We start from the raw sequence: 27,444 nt of genomic DNA, 5'->3' as shown, positions 1-27,444 counted from the left end.
ATGTGATGGCCTCTGCACCAATTGTTAGCCAGCATTTGCTAATTGCATGCAGCCAGTTGTGTACTGATTGCAGTTCTCACTGTGATTTCAGAACAGTGCTATAAAAAGGTATGTGAGATAGGCGTAGCCCTTTCAGATTTTAAGGGCAGGAACCATGCTGTTATGCTGTGGACAATGTTCTGTGAGTGTAAAGGTTGGTATCTCTCATATTTCCAGCTGTGTTGTAGATTAACATTCCTCCATTCATTTCTCCAGTTTCCTGTACTAACTGTGTATGTACACTGACACCTACAACTACTACTACTGTTAATGTGTGTGTGTGTGCTTTCCTTTCACTTTTGCTTGCACTTTGTTGCTAAGGCTTCAATAGTTGCCCTTTACAGTCACTACTTGTATGCCTGCTAGGTGTCTTGACTGTAGTGTGCTGCTGTAGCTTTCCTATTTTCCATGTACATTCACACCTTGGAATGCTTGCTATATCTGCTAAGGTGTTACAGCATGCAGTGTGGTCTGGCCATGGTGTGGACCTTGACATCTATTAGGGTATTTGAGTATGCTGCTGAGCAGGCCCCAGAGACTTTCAGGTTCATCTGTTATCTGCCTCATGGAATGGTACATATCAGTGGGGTACACCCATTAAATTGTCTGGTATGCTGCAGTTGTGACTGTGGGTTAGCATGAGCATATGTATTACTACACTTATTCTGCCATGCAAGTGGTGAATACTTTCAGGACTCCATAGTTACCATTGCATGTGTTGTTACACCTTTCTGCCTACTGTTTGTACATTTCACATGGAGTCTGTGTGGCATCCCTGTAAGTCATTCACTGTTGCTATGTCTAGGCTCTTAACTATTCAAATATGGTGGTGTCAGACCTCTCATGTGTACAAATATTTGCAGGTTGTCCACATTTCCGCCTCATATTTTGGTCAATATCTCATGCACAGGTTTTTCTGGCAAATCACTCTGGGCTCAAGTCAGAATATAGTGACAAACATTCAAGTTTCAGACTTCATACCCTTCCAAACATCCCACAAAATGCAGACCCTGTTACTCTCTGAACTGTATGTGTTTGTTGTAACATTATTTGTAATGTGTCCCTGGTTTTGGGCCTTTGCTCCACATCCCACCCCCACACCCCAGTAAAGAAACCACCATAAAAAACTTCTCCAAAGCCAACTTCATGCTACTCAAGTCAGAAGTGACAAACTTCATAACACCCATGCAGACGGGAACTGAAAGTTCAACTGCTGAATCCTACACTAAGGCACTGTACGAGCACATCCACTCATGCATGAATCGTGCCATCCCAAATAGAACCAAAATGCTCTCATCCAAAAAAGGAAGCCAATCTGGTGGTCCCCTGCCATAAACAAACTTTACAACAAAAGGAAGAAACTTTTGCAGAAAGAGGAAAATCCCAGGATGCAAAAAACTCCCTTACTACCCTCAGTAAGAAACTGAGATGCCTCATAAAATCCTCCAAAGCTAGTTACGAAAATAAAATTGCCAAAGATTCCAAAGACAACCACAAAGCATTCTATAACTATGTCAAGAATCTAAATGGCAATGCTCAGATCTGCTCTGAGCTAAAACAGAATGGCATTAAATATACTGATCCAAAGGATATTGCCAATATCCTGGCAGATCAATTCAGTGCCAACTTCACCCCCCTCTCACCCCCTAAATGGCCCATCTCAATACCGGAAGATTGTCAAATTCCAGTAATAACGGCCACACAGGTACAAAACGCACTCTCTAAAGCCAAGAATACAGCATCCATGGGACCAGATGACATCCCTGGCTGTGTACTACGTGAACTACAATATGAACTGGCACCTCACCTAAGTGTCATGTTTAATCATAGCCTCACCTCAGGTTTCATGCCCACTGAGTGGCACAGAGCTACAGTTATCCCAATCCACAAGGGGGGATCCACCTTGGATCCCGGAAACTACCATCCCATCAGTCTGACAAGCCTTATCTGCAAGGCTATGGAGCGTATTATCATGGAATTTATAAACAAAGACATTGGCAACCTTCAAACACTGGACCCCACCCAGTTTGGGTTTGTGAAGGGCCGATCTTGTCTCCTGAACCTGATTGACTTCTTTGAATCAGTCTCCAGAGCCATGGACAAGGGTAAGGTGGTCCACACAGCCTATCTAGACCTTGCCAAGGCCTTTGATACCACCCCCCACTCTGGAATCATAGATAAACTTACTAAGTTGGGCATTAATCCCTATGTCACCCAATGGGTTGCTAAATGGCTTACTGATAGTACCCACACTGTAAAAGTAGCCGACTCCAAATCCAGCTCCAGACAAGTGACAAGTGGAGTACCTCAGGGTTCAGTCCTGGGGCCGCTCTTGTTTGGCATCTACTTCTCTGAAGTACAGGTCAACACTAAGGGACTCTGGATAACAAAGTTTGCAGATGACTGCAAACTGGGAGACATTATTGAATCCCCAAATGATGTGGATACTCTACAAAAGGGCCTTACAGAAACAGATGCTTGGTGCCAGAGCCATGGGCTCAAGCTCAATGCCAAAAAATGTATTGTTATCCCCTTTGGGAAAAAAACATGTATCCATGAATTACCATATAGGTGGCAGTACACTAAACACAGAAAGTGTGATAAGAGACTTAGGGACACAGGTGGACAGTGGTCTCACCTTCGATAACCACATCGCCACAACAGTCAGGAAATCCTTCTATCTGGCACACCTTTTTTACACGAAGGGCTTTTCATCCAGAAAAAAGGAGGTCATTGTCCCACTGTACTCATCCCTCATTAGACCCATTATAGAATACAATGCCCCATTTGGTATGTACCTCTCAAGACATCTGCAACAACTGGAAAGGCCTCAGAAATACCTCACTAAAAGAATCACAGGCCTAAAGCAGATGCCCTATGCTGACCGCCTTTAAAAACTCCAGCTATACTCTGTTGCATATCGTCTACTCAGAGGCGATCTCTGCTTAACATACAAGGCCATGTCAAACCCAGAGCTGTTGGACATGCTACACTTAAAGAAATCCCAATCCCTCAGAGCTACACACTCCAGGGATCTAAACCTTGTCATCACAATAAACAAAACATGCTGGAGGGATAGGTTCCTGACCCAGAGACTCCCCAGACTCTGGAATAGATTGCCCATACATGTCAAGCAGAGTGCCTCTTTGGACCTCTTCAAGAGGAACCTTGACAATTGGATGGGAGAAAGGAAATTCACCCCAGGGATCACGTCAGTCGCCCTGCTAGACAGGGGTCCTGGAAAGTAAATAATGTGGGAAGAAATAGCCAGGGAATTGTTATGGCTAGGCTTGTATAGGCCCTAGGGCTGATAGCCTAGTGCCAACCTATGAACCTATGAACCTACTGTATTACTTGGTCCGGATGTGTTCCTGTAAGAGGTTGTGGGGTATGGGCAGTGATTATCCTGCTGTGAGTATGTGTGTGGCTTGCAAGGTGCTATAGTGACATTAATACCTACTAGCTACCAACTAGCATGGCTGTTTCTGTTCACACACTACTATTATGGAAATCCACTAGTTTTGACAGTAATTCTAAATGACATGCTTTGTGTACTACACATCTATATTCCCTTTACATTCATTCCTACTATTACATGATATATTTATTTTAGCACAATGTTTGTCTATAAGAGTCATGGCTTAGTGGTAAGTCATGCAGACTATTGTTTCCAAGGTCCTGGGTTCGGGACTGCTAGTGGGATTTTATTTTGCTTCTGAACTGACAACAAGACCTGTCAATCAAAGTGACTAAGACACTTTTAAGCAGTTGTAACCAGGTTAGCGCTGGTTTGCGTGGAGTTCACGCATGCGCACTGGCGTTAGCTCAGCACAAGCGACACCCGCTTACAACCGCTTAACGTTTACTCTTGCGCACACCCGCTATATTCTTTGAAAGAAATGAAAATGGGGAGACAGGAAAGTGGTGAAAAAGGGGTCACAAAGAGGGTAAGACAGTAGGGAATCAAGCTTGGGTTTTGCAGGAGGGATATAGGTAAGGCCCATAGCTGCCCATTCCTTCATCAGCAACAGCTGTGCATATGTTTGTAATTTGGTGTGACATTTGATACCTTCCACCCCTGAGAGAGGTGTAAGGACAACAGTAATACTTGTTGTACAGCCAATTGTAATTGATAGTTTCCATGTCTGGTAGACATATGTGCGGAATGGGCAGCTATGTATGGGGCGCAATTTTTTTGTGGGTACAGAGTGCCCTTTTTTTTTTTTTCAGGTGAGAGTGGTATGTCAGGTGAAGGAAGTCGGTACAGCTGGGGAGGTAGGTTGGATAGGTAAACAGACAAGACAAACAAGACGCATACAGGGGCAGTGTATGACACGTGTGGGGGGTTACACAATCGATGGGGACGGAGGTTTGGATATCCAGATCCCATGAGCCCACAGATGGCAACAGTGGGACTGATATCCCCACCCATAGGCAGTTGCCACTGTTCCTTCACTGCCCAGGACGGGGCTGTGCTGGGGGCTGTTTAGGCCAGGCAACAGGCATGCCTGTAATTTGTGCCACCCGTGCCTCAAGCTGGCGTAGGGGCTCAAGAACAGAGTCCCGAATATCCCTACGCACCACAGTCCGGATGCTACGGAGGGTGAATGGTGGTTCTCCTCTGGCCACACTTGCAGAGGGGGGGTGAGCCCCATCCAATGCAGCGCTTCCACCCGCAGGTGGCACAGGGCCACCGGAGGAGGGTCCATACTTGGCACTAGTGCCAGGTGCACTCGCCAGCTGAGGTGGGAGAGGTGGGTCCGCTGGAACCCGCCTTCCCTGTCGTCCTATGTTTTGCATTATGTCATGACAGTTTGGGTTAGTGACATATAATACCATTCACAATTAGTTGTAACAGCATGCATTAGTATTCCCATTAACCAAACACCCAGATATTCACACCATTGAACAGCGTGCATAAGACATGCATAATTTGAACAGCAATACACAGTCCAACAACATGCAGGGTTAATTGATGGCAACAGGCCATCAGGTTTGGATGTATGAACAGGGCAGATGCATCAACGGACATGCTAATATATATGACACAACAGGACAAACATCCAGGGGTGTTAATTGTGATTGCACATACCATTTTCACATGGAATGGGTTATATGTGGTTATAGGGTGGGGTGAAGAAAATAATATTAACACCTTCAAATACCAATACATATGCTGTACAGTTCTAATAGCTACAGATATATACACACTACTGTTCTAACTACAGTTTCCTATATGATAACTATTTCAACTTGGTGATAGGACTGTTACTGCAACAGCAATATACATTTTATTGTTCTTCATACACATTTCATATCTAGCTTTGTTCAGCTACATCATCCTGCTACATTTGCTTTATATAGCTGTAGACAAGTGTGGATGTTTGGTATATCAGACAATCATACTATCTGCATATTGCAGACTGAGAGCAACATATCCAGATTTTGGGATACACATTCCAGATGCAGCAACACTTTGAACAGATTTTGCTGTTTGGTTTTGATTCTCACATGCATTTCATTCTGTCTTGACTGCAGTATACTTTATTCAGGGGTTATTACTACTGTATTGCTGGATTCATGACACTTTCTCACACTCTCTCACTTGTTTTCATTTTACTATTCAGGATGGTACTTACTTCTAGGCTTTATTGACATGTTTTACCTGTAGTTATTACAATCCTTTCCAGCAGTCTCACTTCTGTCATGTTTCAGTATTTCAACAGGGATATATTTCACACATGTGATTTCATCATCTTCTGCAGCTATACTTTTCAGCCTGCTGCAGGTTGTGTACTATTTTCTTACAGGTGGGGCATTTTTGTTTCAGAATTTATGTCAGACATTTTCATTGTTCTGTTTGGCTTACAGGCTGAAACACACTTTTGTAATCAAGCAATACTTGCAGACACTTTCACACTGTTACTTGCACATTTTATTCCTTAGTGACTACACTGTACTCTTTTGCTGACTGTCATACTTTTATATTTCTTTACAGTTACTGGTAGTGGATTACTGACCTGCCTGGTGGTGCAACCGCACCAGCCAATCGACATAGGCTCTGCAGTTCGCAGAACGGACACCTGCAGCTGTAATATAAATGAAGTAATATTGGAATACACATCTCCATAATATCAGCTAGTTTAATTTCTTACATACATAATTAAATGTAACTTACTCAGTAGTGGGGCGTTGGGCATTTGCCGGGCCTCCTGGATCCAAAGGTTCAGTTGGTCCTGCTTGCATCTCTCCAGGTCTGCATGGTGGTGACGGACCTGCTCACCAGTCCTTGGAATCCCTGTGGCACTGGTGAGATCATGAGCCAACCAGTCCCACGCCTCAGCTCTGTATGCTCCCCAGAGGACCTGGCCCTGCATGAGTTGGGCCTCATGATTGTGGACTAGGAGCCAGACCATGTACCTGGAATCCTCAATGACCCACCTCTGTGCTCGAAAGCAACTACCCTCTCCTACTCCTGTAATTCTGCCTGCAGTTCAGTTCTACAATCGTTTATGCTGTGTATTCCCGCCTATGGGGCTTATATAGTCCATTTTTCTCGCACATATCTGTGATTGGCCATTTTGGAATTGTATCAACTTCAGTAAACCTGCATTGTCATGCTCCAGTTTGTATTCATTCCTATATATTAGCTATTATTGCATTTATAGGTACTGCTGTCATGGCTTAGTGGTTTGGTACCTTGACTATGGTGTATAGTGTCCTGGGTTCAAACATGGCCATTACTTTTTATTTTTCATGACTGTCTAGATATGTTGAGGGGTGTGTCTGTGTAAAGGCAGTTTTGATACGGCTTGCTCAACGTTGCCCGTCGGTTAGCTTGCAAACGGGGTACACTGGTTTAAGCCTCATTTGGCTATCGGCATGCATATTACGCTCAGCTCAGCTAGGGGCACTTAGATTCAGCATGTTAAACCACTGCTCAGCTACGGGCACTCATTTTGCACCAGTTAAACCACTGCTCACGTACGGGCAGATGCACTCACCCTGTTAAACTGTAGCTCAGCTATGGGCACATCTGGCATTTTTTTATTCTTTTGTTACCTCACATTTCTTCAATATAAATGGGCTATTTCATTACATTTTACATAAAATGTGGTTTTATGTGTACATATTTGTCAAGGACTTGTTTCGTGCTTATTTTGCTAAAAATAAAAATTGGTGTTGTGGGGGCTTGAACCATGAATGCCTGCTCTTCAGCCAACATCACTACCGCTACGCTATTGCTTCTTGGCTTACTTTCCATATTTAATTTTTATATGCTTTCCCACTGACTGCTAACTGTAGCTGTGCTACGGGCATGCCCGCGCAAACGAGCACACTCACGGTTAAACATTTTTACAATTTAAAAAAAAATATATAACATGTTTATTTATATAATTTCTGTTAATAGTCTGTGGGGGCATGTGTTGTGTTGTGTTTATTCACATTTCCGTGGACTCTGTCGTGGGTGTTTACTTTGGGTGCTTTTACTCTTCTGGGGGCGTGTCCGCTTACAGGGCTCGGCCTACGGACACGCCCCCTACTGTCTTACTCGGACTGTGTTAGCCTTAGGTGTGATTCAGCATGCTCTCATGAATATGCAAAGCATGCTGACATCACTCCGTTTAACTGCAGCCTCCATATAAGAGTTATAACTCTTACACGGAGGCTTCGTGAATCCTGCCCCTGGTCTTTTTAAAAGATAGATTCTCGACAGATTAACATATTTTACTTTCAGACTAATAGGAGATGTATATAGAGAGATGATTGTCAAGGAGGTTTTGTTTTTAACATAACTTAAAAAGACACTCATTTTCATTTTTGTCATCAAACTCTTAGGACACAGTGTCCAGCAAAAATTAATTGTAGTATTAATAACAATGTTTGTCATTTTGCATTGCACTTTTTATTCCTTTACTGTCAAAAAGTATGGTTAATCTTATATAAGTCTTCTAAGTGACAACATAGCTGCTTTATAATGATTTATATCAATTTATATCAATTTTATTGGTCCTTACCCAAGGTGATGCACAGATTAATTTGATGATCCCTTGTGCTTGAAATACAGGTGCTTGTTTTATTGTCAATAATTTATTTTATGAGTTATAATTCAGTATTAATGGTTCCTGATGGCTGTTTTACAATGGTCTCACCATCTGGTTACTAACCCAGATTTAACCTATCTGATAATGAAATGATCTATTCTGATTTTGAGCATTTTTGTAAATCAATTGTGATCTACTGTAGAAAGTTCTGGAAACAATTTTCCCTTTGTATACAATATTCAGTCACATTCGTCTGATGCCATGCCACTGCATCTAAGCTGCTTGTTTTTTTTTTGTTTTGTTTTTTGAGTATTAAGTATATACAGACATCTTGTAATTTTCATAATTTCTGACAACTATCAGTATCACAGATACGGAGTGATATAAATCAACACTGACAAATAATGTTCCTGTCTCCTACCATGACATAGCAAACCATAACCATCACTGAAGTGTAGGACTCTCAGTTATGAACATATGAACATAAATATGGAAATATTAATAATAAGTGAAAAACAATTTTTATTTTTATTTTATTTTACATTTGTTTATACCAGGAAAGTCCAACTGGACACATCCTTTTTCAGTGGAGGCCTGGGGAGAAAAGCTCCAGACACAGTAAGATACAAAAATATGAAACAAAATGTACACAGATATGGCACACAAATGTATGATACAAGTCAGTAAATGCTTGGTAGGAATATACTAGACTATTACATAGTTCTACCTTATACAGGTCATTAAGGCTAAGCACCAAAAAAGTGAATAATAATATCAATCTAATATTATAGAAACAACAGGTCATTAGTGGCATTTTATACATGTTTGGAGTAAAACTCACAAAGGAAGCTGAATAAAATAGTCGTAACAGATATCACATTGTTTATTATATGATACATGGAGGCATTGAATAGAGATTCATGTTTACAGAATGGTAAAGATAGTATTGAACAAGCAGGAGTTGGAGTTGTACTTGATAGTGGTAGCTGAGTGGTAGTAAAGCAATTGGAGAGGTGCTTGTGGAGAATGAATAGTTATTTATCAGCCGGATGTTGTGCAAGAGATGTTCATTTGCTAAGGATATAGTTTTTTAAGGCTGGTTTAAATATTGACAGAGATAATAGGGAGGTAAGATTAGTTGGTAAGACATTCCAGAGTTTACCTGTATAGTCTGAAAAGAGGGAGTCACCTGCTTGATTTTTGGCTATATTAGTTTGTATGTGGCTTTGGTTGGTGGAATGGAGTGCTCTGGCAGTAGCATAGGGTTTAAGAGTTTGTAGGGCAGGTATTTTTTCAGGCTCTGAGAGGATTTTGTGGGCCATTGAGAGTTGTGTACAGTGTAGGAGTTGGGGCACTTCTAACCAATTGAGCTGCTTAATTTTTGGATATATTAGTTTGTATGTGGTTTTGGTTGGTGGAATGGAGTGCTCTGGCAGTAGCATAGGGTTTAAGAGTTTGTAGGGCAGGTATTTTTCAGGCTCTGGGAGGATTTTGTGGGCCATTGAGAGTTGTGTAGGAGTTGGGGCACTTCTAACCAATTGAGCTGCTTGAGTGCAAAGCAATGATGAGATCTAGCTGGTGCATTTGTGGCAAAACTTGTTATTTTATTGTAGCAGGTTTCAAGTTTTTGCAGTTCAGATTTCTTAAGGTTAGTGAGAATGGGTGCCGCATACAGTAAGGTGGAGAGTAGGTGAGTTTGAGCAAAGGCTATTTTGGTATTGTTTCTGAAGTAGTGTTTGTTCCTATGTAGGGTACCGAGTTTTTTGTGGACTGTCTTAACTGTCTGAGATATATGAATATCAAATCTAAGTTTATGGTAAATTTCTATTCCCAGTAGTTTAGTGTGCAGTGAGGGGGTTATGCAGGTATTGTTATGGGAGGTGATGTAGAAAATTTTAGGGGAGGGAGGAGTTTTGTTAGGCGAGAATAGTAATAGTTTTTTTTTTTTTTTTTTTTTTTTAGGGTTTAAGATTAAATTAGCATTCATTAGCCAGGACTCAACTTCTTAATGCTTTCTGAGTAAGTGTCTGAAGTTCTGGTAGGGAGCGTGCAGAACATATCACAGCTGAGTCGTCTGCATATTGGATAAGTGACACATGAGAGGCTGCAAGATGGAGGTTAATAGTAAATACTTAGAATAGGAGTGGGCCTAATATAGAGCCTTGGGGCACCCCAAGTTCAACTGGTAATAAGGGCAATAGGGTCTGTTGCAATGAGACTGCTTGTTGACATCCAATGAGGTAGTCTTTGAACCATGCAGGGGTGGAATACATGACATGTAAGTCTGAGAGGATGTTAAGGAGGTGGGCATGGGAGACCATGTCAAATGCTTTTGACAGGTCCAAGAAGATTGAAGAGGCATAGTGATTGTTGCTCCTGTGAAGGTTAATGGTGTTAGAAAATGACAACAGTGCGGTTGTTGTGCTGTGGAATGGCCTAAAACCGTGTTGGGTATTGGTTAGAAGTTTGTTATTAAGTAGGTAGGCTGTGACCCATTTATGAATTACTCTTTCTAGAATTTTAGAGAGTGGTGACAATATTGCAGTTTGTCGACAGTTGTTAAGATCTGTTGATGTGCCGCCCTTATGTAGGGGAATAATATATGCAGTTTTCCAGATGGTAGGGACCTGGTGTTCAGCTATTGATCTGTTGATTAGTATTGATATAGGGTATGCTATGCCATCTGCTGTTAGTTTAAGTATTCTGCGGGTAGATTGTCGGCTTTAGCTTTCTCAGAAGTTTTTTGATGGTATCAGTTGCTACTGGTAGAAGTGAGAAGGTGGATGTAATATTAGAAGTTGGGAGAGAGGGTTTGTTTGTTGATGGTGTTTTATTTTTAGCTAATTCTAGGATGGTTTCTGTAAAATATTTGTTGAATTGGGTAGCTATACTATCTGAATTATTAGTGGTGGTGGTGGTGAGGTTCCTGTTTTACCCGGGTGAAGGATATTATTTACTGTGGACCAGAATCTTTGTGGGCTTTTGTGGTGCCTGGCTTGTATTTCATTGTAGTAGTTAACTTTACCTGTTTTAATTTGTTTTTTTAGCTTTATTTCTAAGTCCCCGACAAGTTTGAAATGTGAGTTGGTACCTATTTCTTTTCCAGGAAGACCAAGCCTCATCTCTAAGCCTGAGGAGATTTAGTGTTTCTTTTTTTAACAATGGGGCATAGTTAGGTTTAACACATATATATCTACTTGGTACCTGTGTGTCTAGGACGGAAAGGAAAGTAGTGCTGAAGTACTTTACGGCATCTTGTAAGGGTAGGAGCCTTAAAGGTGTCCAATTACAATGTTTAAGTATTTCTATAAGTTTAATGGGGTTCGGTTGCTTTTTATTTCTTATGTGTAGTAGAATGGGCTGTTTAGTGTGCATTTCTTTCTTTCTGACCAGATAAATGGGAAAAATTATCACTGAGGCTGTCTGGCAGACATCCTGAGAAGGGGTACAGGGCTGGCCTGTTTGTTAACATCCAGTCTAGGGTGGAATGTCTGTCTGAAGTTTTATTAACCCTAGTTGGTCCCTGGGTGAGTTGAGAGAAACTATGAATGCTAATATGGCTTTTGGGCTGTGGGGAATTGCCATCTGACCAGTCTATATTAAGATCACCCATTATAAGTGTTTACTGAGGTAGGTTATTGCAACACCAGTGTAGTAAGTTTTCCAGAATTTAAATATTATCTCCTGGTGGCATGTAGAGACCTATGATTATATTTTTATTTGGGTTAATTTTTAGTTTCTATGGAGAGGTGTTTTTTATAGAGTAGAGCTACACCACTGCCTCTTTTATTTATTCTGTCAGAGCATAAAATGTTATAGCCTGGGGTTACTATCTCTTTACTATTGGTGTTGGGATTTAAGCAGGTCTCTAAGTAGAGCAATGTCTGGTGAGTAGAGAGCTAGGTTAGCATGGAGCTCATGAATTTTGTCGTTTAAACTTCTGATGTTCATAGTCAGTCTTAAAATATCTGTTTTGTCTCTACTGGGAGTGATTGATGTCAGGTTAGTGTTTATTTGCAGACCAGGGTGAGGTTCTGAGGTCGGGTGTTTGTAGGTTGGACTAGGGTTTGAATGTATGTCTCCACATAGGGATAGACTAGATACAGTTTAAATGATGTGTTTCAGGTATTTGGTGTAGCTTTTGTCATATTTTAAGGAGATAGTGGCTAAACTGGAATAGTGAAGTTGTACTAATTTAATTTGGTTAAAGACTGTATCATTAAAGATGGAGCTACCTATATAGACGTTAACTAGCTTGAAGGTGATGGGATGGATATTAGAGGTGGATTGGAATGTAGGGGGTTTGGGAAGGCTGGCGTGATAAGAGGTGACTATAGTTGTAATTATTAGTAGATTTAGTGAGGCCAAATGAAAGAATACCTGGTATTTTGCTTTTTTTGTGTATCTGGTTTGGCATGAGTCTGATTGAGAGGGAGTGGTAAGATTACTTTGGTACAGGGAAAGAAACTGAACAGAGAGGAGGGGAAAGTATTAGGAGGGCAAGGTGTCTTGGACTGAGTATGGAAGGGTGTATGAGGTAGCAGAGGTAAAGGTAAGGGAGAGGTTATAAGGAGGTTATGGGAAGATGTAAACTGGGGGGGATTTGATTGGAGGAGGTTTGGGCCTGTACTTTGGGGTAATATCATTGGTGTTATTAGTGCTACGAGGGAGAGCCTAAATCCAACCCGAACGTCAGTAGTGCCAAACAGCTGTAGTCCTGAGTGTAGCAAGAGGTAACAGTTACATTTACCAGTTGCTAGCTCTTTTTAAAAGCACAGTATTCAGATATTATTAAATTAAATTAAATTAGCAGAGCAGCAGTTGTTATTAAAAGGTATGTGATACATAGAATTATGGGATTTTAACCTACAAGTCTTTTCCTGTATTTTTGTTAACTGCCTCCTATTTTCAGGTTCCATTCACTTTATTAAGTTGTGGATAGCACTGTTAAGGACCCTGCAGGCACGGGACTGTTCAGTGTAATGTTTGGGACTGTATACTAAAAGCAAAAATGAAGAGACAGGCTACATATGGGAAAAGTAAAGAAGGAAGCAGTCTAGTACAACAAAGACAGTGATATTGCTGAACACTAAGCTTCTAAGTCATTCAAAAGGTCATTCTAATGAACGGACCCAGGCACTAGTGTAAGCATGGCATTTAAAGTAATCTAGCAGTTCTCTATGCATTTCACCAAAAAATATAGGTTGGTCAGTGCTAGCTACCATTCCTTATGGCATGAAACAAAAACCTCTAAAGTCCAATAAAAGCAGTACATAGAGAAATGCTATGAAGCAAGATAGGCTCATTCATTTGCCCATTAAAAGCAGTAATGCTAAAAATTAATGTAAGTTCGTCGCAACTGAGCTATAATCAGACAGACATGTAACCATTGACTGTGAGCACTAAACACGTGGTTCATACATCAGTAGCCCAGAACTGCGGGTATTCGCTATCATCTGAACTATACTTAAATATGAGTGCTGCAGCATAAAACAAAGACTTAATTCAGTTTGTTTTTCTCATTTTTCCCATCACAGTGAAATACATCAGTTGTAAACAGTTTCAGTGCAGTTAAACATGTGGTCGTTACACTTAGAACATAGATGCTTATAAGCACTACAAACAGATATATTACACTGTGTCAGCATCCTTCACAGAATACATTACTTGTAGATAATTGTGTTAGATAAAATAGGCAGAAAAAACAACACAAGATAAATAAAAAACAAATGCACGATAATGAAAGAGTACAGATTCCTTACTATGAGGTCGCTATCACCCCAAAGAGCACAGCTGTCATGGTAATTCAAAGATGGTGCCAGGAGGTTTATTACAGCTCTGTCAGGCCTCTGCAGGATGGGGGGGGGGGGGTAAAGAGAAGGAATATCCATTTAGAAGGAAGAAAGAGGCCAAAACCCGGCTCTCAATAAACAATCTAAGAGATTGTTCCCAGGTAAGAAAAATAAGGCACGAATGTAAAGTACAGTTACTGTTTCCAAAATAAGGAAAGGGAATTTGTAGAAGTAGCTAGGGAGAGGGAAAAATACAGGTAGTTTGGGGTAATACCATTGGTGTTATTAGTGCTATGAGGGAGAGCCTAATTCCAACCCGAACATCGGTAGTGCCAAACAGCTGTAGTCCTGAGTGTAGCAATAGGTAACAGTTACTTTTACCAATTGCTAACTCTTTTTAAAAGCATAGTATTCAGATATAAGGGCTGCTCAGTGTAATGTCTGCGACTGTATACTAAGAGAAAAAATTAAGAGACAGGATAAATATGGGAAAAGTAAAGAAGGAAGCAGTCCAGTACAACAAAGACAGTGATATTGCTGAACACTAAGCTTTTAAGTAATTTAAAAGGTCATTCTACTGAACGGACCCAGGCACTAGTGTAAGCATGGCATTTAAAGTAATCTAGCAGTTCTCTATGCATTTCTACAAAAATATAGGTTGGTCAGTGCTAGCTACCATTCCTTATGGCATGAAACAAAAACCTCGTAAGTACAATAAAAGCAATACGTGGAGAAATGCTATGAAGCAAGATAGGCTCATTCATTTGAGCATTAAAAGCAGTAATGCTAAAAATTAATGTAAGTTCATTGCAACTGAGCTATATCAGACATGTAACCATTTACTGTGAGCACTAAACACGTGGTTCATACATCAGTAGCCCAGAACTGCGGGTATTCGCTATCATCTGAACTATACTTGCATATGAGTGTTGCAGCATGTAACTAAGACTTAATTCAGTTTGTTTTTCTCATTTTTCCCATCACAGTGAAATATATCAATTGCAGACAGTTACAGTGCAGCTAAACATGTGGTCGTTATGCTTAGAACATAGACGCTTATAATCACTAAAAACAGATATATTACACTGTGTCAGCGTCCTTCACAGAGTAAATTACATAAGCAATAACCGACTACATGGTGTGGCATATTGAAGATTTACCCATGGTTGGCGTGGTTTAATTGATTAAATAAAGCCAACTGTGGGTAAATCTTCAATATACCACAACCACAGAGTCAGTTATTGCTATTATACAATGACATTATTTAAAAAAAATACTTACATTTCTTAAATAATGTTGTTGTATAACAGTGCATTACTGTCCTTCCACCGGTGGTGGTGTACTGCTTTCTTGTGTTGATGTACTGCGCACGGATATGGGACTTGTGTTCCCATGCATACCCAGTACATCAATGCTTTGAAATGGAAGCAATAGGGAAAAGAAAGTCTCCGTTGCTCTGTTTTTTTTTTTTTTTATTTTATTAAAAAAAAAAGTTTTGGACACTTTATACCAACAGAAAAAGTTCGGGTGACTGGACCTTTTTCCGTTGGTATATTGTGGGATTTGGACTGTTATAACAGTTGAATGGTTTAATACTATTTTGGAAGAAACAAATTCCATGACATTTATTCAATCAACACTAGCAAAACCATGAAATAACATTGTTAAATAAATGATATTAAATAACCAATTAGTAGTATATCCAAAATAAATTTCAATAGAAAAATTTTAAAAATTAATTTCAAAATAATTGCAAACAAGCAAATTACAAAACTGCAGAGAGTTGTTACTTGGTCAATGGCCATAAAGCATTGGTGTCAACTTTTTTCTTTATAGCATACCTATGTAGAAGGAGGGGCAGCACTCATGTGGATTTTGCAATTGGTGCCATAAAGTCAGGACGGGTCAGACTTATAGAATAAGGGATAGGAAGTTTACTATAAAATTTCCACTTAATTGTGAGAGTAAATCTATAGTATACGTGGCCTTCTGTGAGTGCTGCCCCTCCTTCTACATAGGTAAGACCGATCAGAGATCATGGATCGAACACATGTATGCTATAAAGAAAAAAGTTGACACCAATGCTTTAGCCAAGCATATAGACAACTTTCCAGGCCATTGTTTTTCATTTATGGCCATTGACCAAGTAACAACTAATATTCGTGGGGGCCCTATTCCATTACTTTTAGAAACTCGCGAGTTGGAGTGGCAGTTGAGAACTGATGCCTTTTGTTATCCAGGCCTCAACGAAAACTGTAACATCTCTGCAGTTTTGAAACTTAGAAGTTACTTAAGGTAGCGTTACTACTTGTACAGACCGTTTCTAATTTGCTTGTTTGCACACAGTTGGGGTTAACAACAATTTTTTTTTAAATTAATTTTTAAAATTTTTCTATTGAAATTTATTTTGGATATACTACTAATTGGTCATTTAATATCATTTATTTAACAATGTTATTTCATGGTTTTGCTAGTGTTGATTGTTTACACGATAAATTATACTATTCTATTATGATTAACACATGGCATTTTTGCCTTGTTTTTAAGTTGATTTTCATTTTATTACATCTTTTGTTAAAGAATGGACTACTTGTTAACAACAAATGTCATGGAATTTGTTTCTTCCTTGTCAAAATAGTATAACAGTTTTATTACTTTTATGGTTATTTAAACCATTCAACTGTTATAACTTTGGTCTATACAATTTTTAAGTTTAGATATATGTACTTTATTTCATTGTAAATAATGTGACGTCATTTCCTTTTAACTTGCTATTTATACTGAGTGTGCTTTGACATTATTGTTTATTTTATACTTTTCTCTGAAGAAGCCACATTGTTTTGGTGGCGAAAACGCTTGTTAAAATAATAAATTTGCATTCAGATTTTATTATCTGGTGGATTGCTGGTGCAAGGAGTCCGTTCCTTTTTCGTTTTTTCAGTGGTTTTTACTTATATTGTGGGATTTACAATGGGCACACTGGCCAATCATTGTGTATGTTTTGGAATATTAATGGGGGGTCTTTTTAAAAGCACAGTATTCAGATAGTATAAAATTAAATTAGGAGAGCAGCAGTTCTAATTCCAAGTTATGTGATACACAGAGTTATGGGATTTTAACCTACAAGTCTTTTCCTGTATTTTTGTTAACTGCCTCCTTTATTCAGATTCTGTTCACTTTATTAATTTGTGGATAGTGCTGTTAAGGACTCTGCAGGCATGGGACTGCTCAGTGTAATGTCTGGGATGTATAAAGTCTTTTCCTGTATTTTTGTTAACTGCCTCCCTTAATCAGATTCTGCTCACTTTATTAAGTTGTGGATAGCATTGTTAAGGACCCTGCAGGTATGGGGCTGCTAAGTGTAATACCTGTGAATGTATACTACAAGTCTTTTCCTGTATTTTTGTTAACTGCCTCCTCTAGTCAGATTCCGTTCACTTTATTAAGTTGTGGATAGCGCTGTTAAGGACCCTGCAGGTATGGGGCTGCTAAGTGTAATGCCTGGGAATGTATACTACAAGTCTTTTCCTGTATTTTTGTTAACTGCCTCCTCTATTCAGGTTACATTCACTTATTAAGTTGTGGATAGTACTGTTAAGGAACCTGCAGACACGAGGCTACTGTAATGATTAATGTTTCTACTGCAGGACATCCTAGATTAAAAACCTCGATGTAATATTGTTAACAGCTCCGTGCATTTCATAATACCACCTATTCTTAGCTGGTAAGTGACTTAGTACATGAAGGTAGATGCAAAATGGTTCTGGACAGCATAAGGAACTAAAGGTGTGAAACAGAAGTATATAAAGAAGGTGCTGTAGGCTTGAATGAGTTATAAATGGATTGCATAATGAACATTTTATTTTCTGCCCATCTCCTTGAGGAAGTATTTTCCTTGCTTATAGTGATGTTGTTACTTATATTATATGTAAGCGAAATGCGGTTATTTGCATTAACATAAAAACCTTCTTAGAATCATTTGAGCTCCTGCTTTTTTTCTTACATCCCCACCCCCCCGTGTTGATGTCCCTTTAGTGGTCTTCTCCTTTTAATCATGCATCTCATCATTTAATCCACATTTAAACTACTTTTATTTCTCCTGTCACTGTTGTTACACAGTAACACAGACATACCAGTCTGTTATAGGTCATCTTTAAAATCTCTCATATACTCCCATTATAGTGTACTCTCTGCATTCCCTGTCAGATTACATTACATGGCAGATGCTTCTTCCTCACAGTTTAGCCAACAAAGGCTATCAACATACTGATGTAAAGTAAGCCACCTTAAGAAATGAAGGATCACTTGTGAGAAAAATAATTAGATTTTAAGATAAATTCTAAAAACTGTGACATGGAATATTCTTATTCTGACATTAAAGCTGTGTGTGCCATTTGCTTTAAAAGCATATACTAATGTTTAAGTCTCAAGGTTGCTTTTGCACTTAGAAAATATTTGCATATAAAATTAATATATGGCAGCTTTTATTCAAAAATGCAACACTCTCATCAAAACATTCTTATAGTTTGATAACTCCAGACCTATCTTCAATATTAAGAAAGAATTGTCCTTATTATCTTCACAATTGTGCACTTATTTTATTTGCTAATTGTGGATTCTACCCAAATTATAGACATACTATCATATTATTTTGTGAAATTAAGTTATATGCATTAAGTATCATCTCAAAGTGGCATCAACATTTTAAATTAGGCATTGCAATTCATAAACTATTTTCAAGTGCACCTGTTTTTGTCCTTACTTGGTTTGTGAATTTTCCTTGTAACAGGTGAAGTTAGAGATGCATGAGAGACCCGACACGTAAACACTCTTCCTTTGCTCCAGTCAGATGGCAGAACTCTGAGAACACTGTTCAACATGTATTTCCCAGCACTGTCAACTGCGGGACCAAAGTTTGTAATATTTGATGAAATAAGAATCCCATCAATGTACCAGGAAACATTTAAAAGGCTGGGATAAAATTCAGAGATTAGGCAATTGATGATGTCTGGTGTTTCTGTTGTGGGCTGAAAAACAGAAAATAAAATTTATTAAGTGCATGATATGTCTCTAATGCAAAGTAGATACGATATGTTAATACAGACATAAATTATACCATTGTCGTATCAGCAGGTTCATTTGATGATTCCATCTTGGAACTGTAAAGCAACACTGTGGGGCGAGATGGTGGAATATCTAGAAAAGAAAGAGCAAGTGTGTAATTATAATTATTTTTGTACTGGCATTACTCTTTGGGGCAATTATTATCCTAAACATGCTCTACAAAAAATCAAAATACTAGCATGTCAAAACCATTAGAACAGCTAGGTATTATGGCAAAATTAATGGGAATTCATGTATCTTCACTTGCACACTGTTCTGTTTTATTTTGCCTTGCATGTTTCAGTTTATTGCCTGGGGGTTAGTGTTTGAAAAGGTGTTATATTATTGCAAGTTTGTTACCGTCCCCACAGGCTCTTGTACTGCTTAGTCTAAGGCTAGGGTTTACTAGTATAAGCAGAGTGTAGTCATGTATGCAAAATAAGTAGTCAGTCTCTGCAGACAGAACAACTGTAGTGTGACTGTTAATAGTACCAGCTGCTATGTACATTTTAAATAAATATCCAACACAGAAATACTTGGAAATGAATGTAACATAAACTTCTGAAGATGTCCTTTGAAGACATCATACTTTCTGCCTTAGAACAAAATCTGGTACCCTCTGTAACTCATGTAATTCTTGACATCCTTTTGAAGGAATCCTGATACTTGGTCTGCTTGATAATGATGGCCTGATCCACTCATTAGTTACCCTTTCGGAGAACCTCCTCTTCCTCTGCATTGTCCAGAAAGTTAAACTGCTAAATGGCATTTCCTAACCCAAACATTAACTGCATGAACATCCTTTTTTATACTTGTACCATGAAGAATGAACCCAGGTATTTTGTGCCAACTCAAGTATCTATGCAATAATGGTTAAAGCCCTAGCCATCTCTGTCTCTCCCCATACTCAGTGCTTGTCATATCTGTAATCCTCCTAGTAAATGTTCTCTATATTCTACATGTGATCTTCTTAGAGAACAGATTCTGGACACATTAGCATATTCTAGTTTCAGACTAGCAGGAGTTGTATATACAGATACCATTGTCATGTTTTTTGGTTATAATATACCTTAAAAAGACACTCATTTTCCTTTTTGCCTTCAAACTCTAAGGACTCAGTGTCCAACAAAATGAATTGTAGTACTAATAACAGTACTTCTCATTTTTCATTGCACTTTTTATTCCTTTAATGTCAAAAAAGTAATGTTCAGCTTATATAATTCTTCTATGTGACAAAATTGCTGTTTCAAACAGATTTATATCAAGTTTATTGGTCCTCAGTCAAGGTGATGCAAAGGTTAATTTGATGATCGCTTGTGGTATCAATACAAGTGCTTTTTTCAGTCTCAGTGATTTATTGCATGAGTTATAATTTGTCAGACATTTTCAAGTTAGTTAAATGCACAGGGGATAATACTAGACCCATTACAGATTCTCATCTTTCAGTATCCATGGTTACTGATAGCTCTTTTACAACATTCTAACCATCCGGTTACTAACCCAGTTTTTAACCTATCTGATAATCTAAAGATCTATTCATACTGCGAGCATTTTTTGTAAATCATTTGGGATCTACTGTTGAAAGTTCCGGAAATAATTTCCCCTTTGTAAATAATATTCAGTCACATTCATCTGATGCCATGCAGCTGTATGTAATATTTTTTTTGAATATTAAGTACATACAGGCATCCTGTTTATTTTCATAATTACTGACAAACAGCTATCAATATCTTAGGTATAATGTGATATAAATCAACATTGACAATTGTTTCTGTATCCCACCATGACATAGCAAACCTTAACAATCACTAACATCTGGGCTCTCAATTATGGACATATGAACAGAAATATGAAAATATTAACAATGAATGAAGGGCATTGATTAATTTCTCTACCGTGACATCCTAGATTAACACCCTTGATGTAATGTTGTTAATAGTTCCCTGCATTTCATAATACCACTTTTTATTAGCTGATAAGTGACTTAGTACATGAAGCTAGATGAAAAAGCATTCTGGACACGGTAAGGAGTTAAGGGTGTGAAAGAGAAGTATATAAAGAAAGTGCTGTAGGCTTGAATGAGTTATAAATGGATTCCATAATGGACATTCTTTGCCTTATGGGGAATTTAGGACAAATTTCTACAACACATCTGATTTGACATTAAGAGATGGGTATCTTGACCAAGTATATGATATATTGATTTTGCGTGGGTACTCAGAACACATATTGACAGAGGTCAGAAGCAACGTTTTTTTTTTTTGGGGGGGGAGCGAAGTTAGAACAGGAATAGTAGGAAGTGTACAAGAGTTGAGGATGGAAAAAAAATATATTTTTTGTTACTAGAGTCTCTCCTTTCTCCAGTACTTTGGAAACTATAGTTAAATGTTTATGGTGTGTACCAAGTGAGGATGTGTCTATTAGACATCTTTTTCCTAAACATATTAAGTTTTCCTATGGGAGACATAGTAATTTAAAGGAATTACTGAATGGGGAGAGATTTAAAGTGAAATCACAAGGTACAGTGGGAATGTATTTTTGTGGTAATTGTTCTGTTTGTTTCAGAGTCAAAAATTTAGACGGCATCATGTTTAATGGTAGGAGGTATAAAGCCAGAGAATATTTTATGTGTAATTCTTTTGGTGTAGTTTACATCATTGGATGTGACTGTAGTAAAACCTGTTGGTATATTGGGCAAACAAAGAAAGTTAAGGTGCGATTATTGGAAAATTTGGGGGATATAAGGAGACGGAAAATGGCAGCCCAGTAGCAGCACATTTTATATCTAAACACAGAGGTTTGTGGATGGATTATTTTTTTTTATCATTTGGCACGACCTAATGTCACCAATGGTAGGAATTTTAGAAGGGAATTGAACATGCTAGAATGCAGAATGATTAGAAATTATTGAACTTTGTACCCTAGAGGGATGAATTTAGATAGTGATACAACTTTATAAATATCAAGAAACATTTTTGTTAAATTTGTTAGATATGTTATATGGGTTTATGTCAAATATGTAAAATGTTGAACATATACTTTTTCTAGTGAACATATTTATATAATCAAAATATAACAATAATAATGTATATAATTTTTTTTTTTACAGATTATTGTCTAGGGTACAATTTTTTCATTATAAAGATAGAAAACATTGTGGTATTTAGTATTTGCTATTTCAAATTCAGGATTTTTCTGTATTCTTACTTTAATTGTTTAAATACTTAATTGTTTAATTGATGGTGTTTCACTGGGTGATTTCAAGTACCTGGTGTATAAATTGGATGGGATCTGTTAAACTAGGTTACTCTAAGAAGGCGAAAGGTCGAGGTACCAGAATAAGTTTCTGCTGCTTTACATGCTGTGGTATTTGCGTGGTTACTGTTTTGCAGTTTTGCAGTTTCATTTTGTGTTTTTTGACCCTTTTTTTTTTTTGCATCTATGGTGTATTCATAATGTGATATAAATCAACACTGACAATTGTTCCTATCTCCCACCATGACATAGCAAACCTTAACAATCACTAACATCCCAGGTCTCAGTTATGAACATATGAACATATGAATGTAAATATGAAAATAAGTGAAGAACAATGATCAATTTCTCTACCGCAGGACATCCTACATTAACAGCCTTGATGTCATTTTGTTAACAGCTCCCTGCACTTCATAATACCACTTTTTATTAGCTGGCAAGTGACTTAGTACATGAAGGTAGATGCAAAAGGATTCTGGACAGCATAAGGAACTAAAGGTGTGAAACAGAAGTATATAAAGAAGGTGCTATAGGCTTGAATGAGTTATAAATGGATTCCATAATGGACATTTTATTTTCTGCCCTTCTCCTTGTGGAAGTATTTTCTTTACTTATACTGATGTTGTTACTTACAGTATTTTTAAAAAAATTGAGGTTATTTGTATTAACATAAAAACTTTTGTATGATCATTTGAGTTCCTCCTCTTTTTTTGTTATACTCTCCTGTGTTGTATGTCCCTTTACACGTGTTCTCCTTTTCGTCATGTCCCTTTACATGTGTTCTCCTTTTCGTCATGTCTGTTTACACGTGTTCTCCTTTTTTTCATGTCCGTTTACACGTGTTCTCCTTTTCGGCATGCGTCTCATCCTATAATCCGCATCTTTAAGAGTTTTATTTTTCCTGTCATTGACATCTTTAAATTCTTTCATATGCTCCAGTTTCAGTGTACTGTCTGCATTCCCTACGGGGTTACATTACACGACAGATACTTCATCCTCACAGTTTAGCCAACAAACCTATCAAGATACTGATTTAAAATAAGCCACCTTAACAAATGGAGGAACACTTGTTAGAAAAATATTTAGATTTGTTAGATAAATAATATACACCATAACAAAGAAGAATCTTCTTCTGACATTAAAGCACTGTGAAGAATTTGCATTAAAGCCATATACCAATATCCAAATCCCACACTTGCTTTTTTACTTAGAAAATATTTATATATAAAATTAATATATACCAGTATTTATTCAAAAATGCAAAAAAATAATCAAAAAAATCTTATATTCTATTGTCTCCAGACCTATCTTCAGTATTAATATACAAATTTCCTTAGTACTTTCCAACTGTGCCTTTATTTTATTTGCTAACTGTGGATTTTAGCCAAATTAAGGTCATAACTATCACATTCTTTTGTGAAATTAAGTTATATACATAAAGTAAACATCTCAAAGCAGTCTCATCATTTTAAATTAGGCATTACAATTCTTAAAATATTTTCAAGTGCACCTGTTTTTGTCCTTACTTGGTTTGTGAATTTTCCTTGTAATAGGTGAAGTTAGAGATGCATGAGAGACCCGACATGTAAAAACTCTTCCTTTGCTCCAGTCAGAAGGCAGAACTCTGAGAACACTGTTCAACATGTATTTTCCAGCAGTGTCAACTGCGGGACCAAAGTTTGTAACATTTGATGGAATAAGAATCCCATCAATGTACCAGGAAACATTTAAAAGGCTGGGATAAAATTCAGAGATTAGGCAATTGATGATGTCTGGTATTTCTGTTGTAGGCTGAAAAACAGAAAATAAAATGTATTAAATTCATGATATGCCTTGAAAGCAAAGTAGATACAATATGTTAATACAGACTTAATGATACCATTGCCATATGAGCATCTTTATTTGGTGATTCCATCTTGGAACTGTAAAGCAAGACTGTGGGACGAGATGGTGGAATATCTAGAAAAGAAATAGCAAGTGTGTGATTATCACTGTTGTAGCACCAGTGTTACTTTTTGGGGCAATTATTATACTAAATATGCGTTGCAAAAAATCAAAATACTAGCATGTCAAAACCATTAGAACAGGTACGTATTATGGCAGATTCAAGGGAATTAATGTATCGTCACTTGCACACTGTACTGTTTTATTTTACCTTGCACATCTCAGGCCAGGGGATTAGTATTTGAAAAGATGTTACATTATTGCAAGTTTGACACCATGCCAACAGGCTACGTACTGCTTAGTCTAAGGCCAGGGTTTACAAGTACAAGCAGAGTGTAGTACTATATGCAAAATAAGCAGTCAGTCTCTGCAAACAGAAGAACCACCATGTGACTGTTAATATTACCAACAGCTATGTACATGTTAAATAAAAATCCAAAATACAAATACTTAGAAATTAATCTAAGATGACGTAAGCGTTAGAAGAAGATTTCCTTTGAAGATATCATACTTAATGCCTTAGAAAAAAATCTGGTACCCTCTGTAACTCATTAAATTCTTGACATTCTTTTGAAGGAATCCTGCTCTTTTGTCTGGTTGATTATGGCAGCCTGTTCCATTCATTAATTATTCTTAGAGAGAACCTCCTCTTCCTCTGCATTGTGTGGAAAGTTAAACTGCTAAATGGCATTTCCTAACCCAAACATTAACTGCATGAGCAGCCTTTTCTATGCCTGTACCATGAAGAATTAACCCAGGTATTTAGTGCCAACTGAAATATCTATGCCATAATGGTTAAAGCCCTAGCCATCTCTGTCTCTCCCCAAACTCAATGCCTGTCATATCTGCAGTCCTCCTAGTAAATGTCCTCTATATTCTACACATGATCTTTTTAAAAGATAGATTCTCGACAGATTAACACATTCTACTTTCAGACTAAGAGGAGATGTATATAGAGAGACGATTGTCGAGGGGGTTTGTTTTTAACATCACTTAAAAAAGACACTCATTTTCATTTTTGTCTTCAAACTCTTAGGACTCAGTGTTCAGCAAAAATTCATTGTAGTATTAATAACAATGTTTGTCATTTTGCATTGCACTTTTCAACCCTTTAGTGTCAAAACGTATGACTAATCTTATATCATTCTTCTAAGTGACAACATAGCTGCTTTACACGGATTTATATCAAATGTATTAGTCTTCACTCAAGATGATGCACAGGATAATTTGATGATCCCTTGTAGGTGAAATACAGGTGCCTGTCTTATTCTCAATAATTTATTTTATGAGCTATAATTTGTCCGACATTTTCAAGTTAGTTAAATGCCCAGTGAACATAGTGGACCCATTATATATCCTCAACTTTCAGTATTAATGGTTCCTGATTGCTCTTTTGCAACATTGAAACCATCTGGTTACTAACCCAGTTTTTACTCTATCTGATAATGAAATTATCTATTCTTATTTTGAGCATTTATTGTTTTTTGAGAATTAAGTATATACGGGCATCTTGTTTATTTTAATAAATAATGACAAACAACTATCAATATCTCAGGTACAGTGTGATGAAAGTCATCATTGACAAATAATGTTCCAATCTCCCACCATGGCATGGCAAACCATAACCATCACTAACATCCAGCGCTCTCAGTTAGGAACATATGAACATAAATATGAAAATAGGAATAATAAGTGAAGATCAGTCATTAATTTCTCTGCTACAGGACATCCTAGATTAACAACCTTGATGTAATGTTGTTAATAGCTCCCTGCACTTCATAATAACACCTATTAATAGCTGGTAAGAGACAGTATATGAAGGTAGATGCAAATGCATTCTGGACACAATAAGGAGCTAAGGGTGTGAAACAGAAATATATAAAGAAGGCACTGTAAGCTTGAATGAGGTATAAATCAATTTCATAATGGACATTTTATTTTCTGCCCTTTTCTGAGGAAGTATTTTCCTTGGTTATACTAATTTTAAATTAGGAATTGCAATTCATAAAATATTTTCAAATGCACCTGTTTTTGTCCTTACTTGGTTTGTGAATTTTCCTTGTAATAGGTGAAGTTAGAGATGCATGAGAGACCCGACATGTAAAAACTCTTCCTTTGCTCCAGTCAGATGGCAGAACTCTGAGAACACTGTTCAACATGTATTTCCCAGCACTGTCAACTGCAGGACCAAAGTTTGTAATATTTGATGAAATAAGAATCCCATCAATGTACCAGGAAACATTTAAAAGGCTGGGATAAAATTCAGAGATTAGGCAATTTATGATGTCTGGTATTTCTGTTGTAGGCTGAAAAACAGAAAATAAAATTTATTAAATGCATGATATGAGTCTAAAGCAAAGTAGATAGGATATGTTAATCCAGACATAATGATACCATTGCAATATTAGCATCTTCATTTGATGATTCCATCTTGGCACTGTAAAGCAAGACTGTGGGATGAGATGGTGGAATATCTAGAAAAGAAATAACAAGAGTATGATTACCACTGTTGTACTGATGTTACTGTTTGGGGCAATTATTATCCTAAATATGTTCTGGATAAAAATCAAAATATTAGCATGTCAAATCCATTAGAACTGGTAAGTATTATGGCAAAATTCATGACAATTCATGTATCTTCACTTGCACACTGTTCTGTTTTATTTTACCTTGCACATTTCAGCCCAGAGGGTTAGTGTTTGAAAAGATGTTGCTTTATTGCAAGTTTGGCACTGTCCCCATATGCTCTGTATTGCTTTTTCTAAGACTAGGGTTTACTAGTACAAGCAGAGGGTAGTCATGTATGCAAAATAAGTAGTCAGTCTCTGCAAACAGAACAACCTCCATGTGACTGTTAATATTACCAACTGCTATGTACATTTTAAATAAATATCCAACACAAAAATACTTAGAAATTAATCTAACATAACATAAAATTCAGAAGAAGATGTCCTTTGAAGACATCATACTTTCGTCCTTAGAATAAAATCTGATACCCCCTGTAACACATGTAATTCTTGACATCCTTTTGAAGGAATATTGGTGCTTTGTCTGCTTGAGAATGGCATCCTGTTCCATTCATTAATTATTCTTAGGGAGAACCTCCTCTTCCTGTGCATCATCTGGAAAGTTAATCTGCTAAATGGCATTTCCTAACCCAAACATTAACTGCAATATATCCTTTTCTATGCCTGTACCATGAAGAATGAACCCAGGTATTTAGTGCCAACTCAAGTATCTATGCCATAATGGTTAAAGCCCTAGCC

At 37.7% G+C, this 27,444-nt stretch overlaps 1 protein-coding gene across 1 annotated transcript in view; it reads right to left on the bottom strand.

The window, feature by feature from the left end:
* LOC122790532 overlaps window positions 1–26,471 on the bottom strand; it is a 340,990-nt gene extending 314,519 nt beyond the window's left edge. The window contains exons 1-5 of the mRNA XM_044058080.1: window positions 26,220–26,471; window positions 24,114–24,193; window positions 23,761–24,025; window positions 18,993–19,072; window positions 18,639–18,903 (exon numbers count right to left, since the gene is read on the bottom strand). Coding sequence (XP_043914015.1) covers window positions 18,639–18,903; window positions 18,993–19,072; window positions 23,761–24,025; window positions 24,114–24,193; window positions 26,220–26,337 — 808 coding nt within the window. The 5' untranslated portion in view covers window positions 26,338–26,471. The remainder of the gene's footprint in view (window positions 1–18,638; window positions 18,904–18,992; window positions 19,073–23,760; window positions 24,026–24,113; window positions 24,194–26,219) is intronic.
* Window positions 26,472–27,444: the final 973 nt, after the last annotated feature.

The sequence above is a fragment of the Protopterus annectens genome, chromosome 16.part0 (genome assembly GCF_019279795.1).
Source record: "Protopterus annectens isolate FY-2018-M chromosome 16.part0, PAN1.0, whole genome shotgun sequence".
Taxonomy (NCBI): Eukaryota; Metazoa; Chordata; order Ceratodontiformes; family Protopteridae; genus Protopterus; species Protopterus annectens.
The sequence above is the reverse complement of the archived record's forward strand: the minus strand, read 5'-3'. Positions and strand labels throughout refer to the sequence as shown.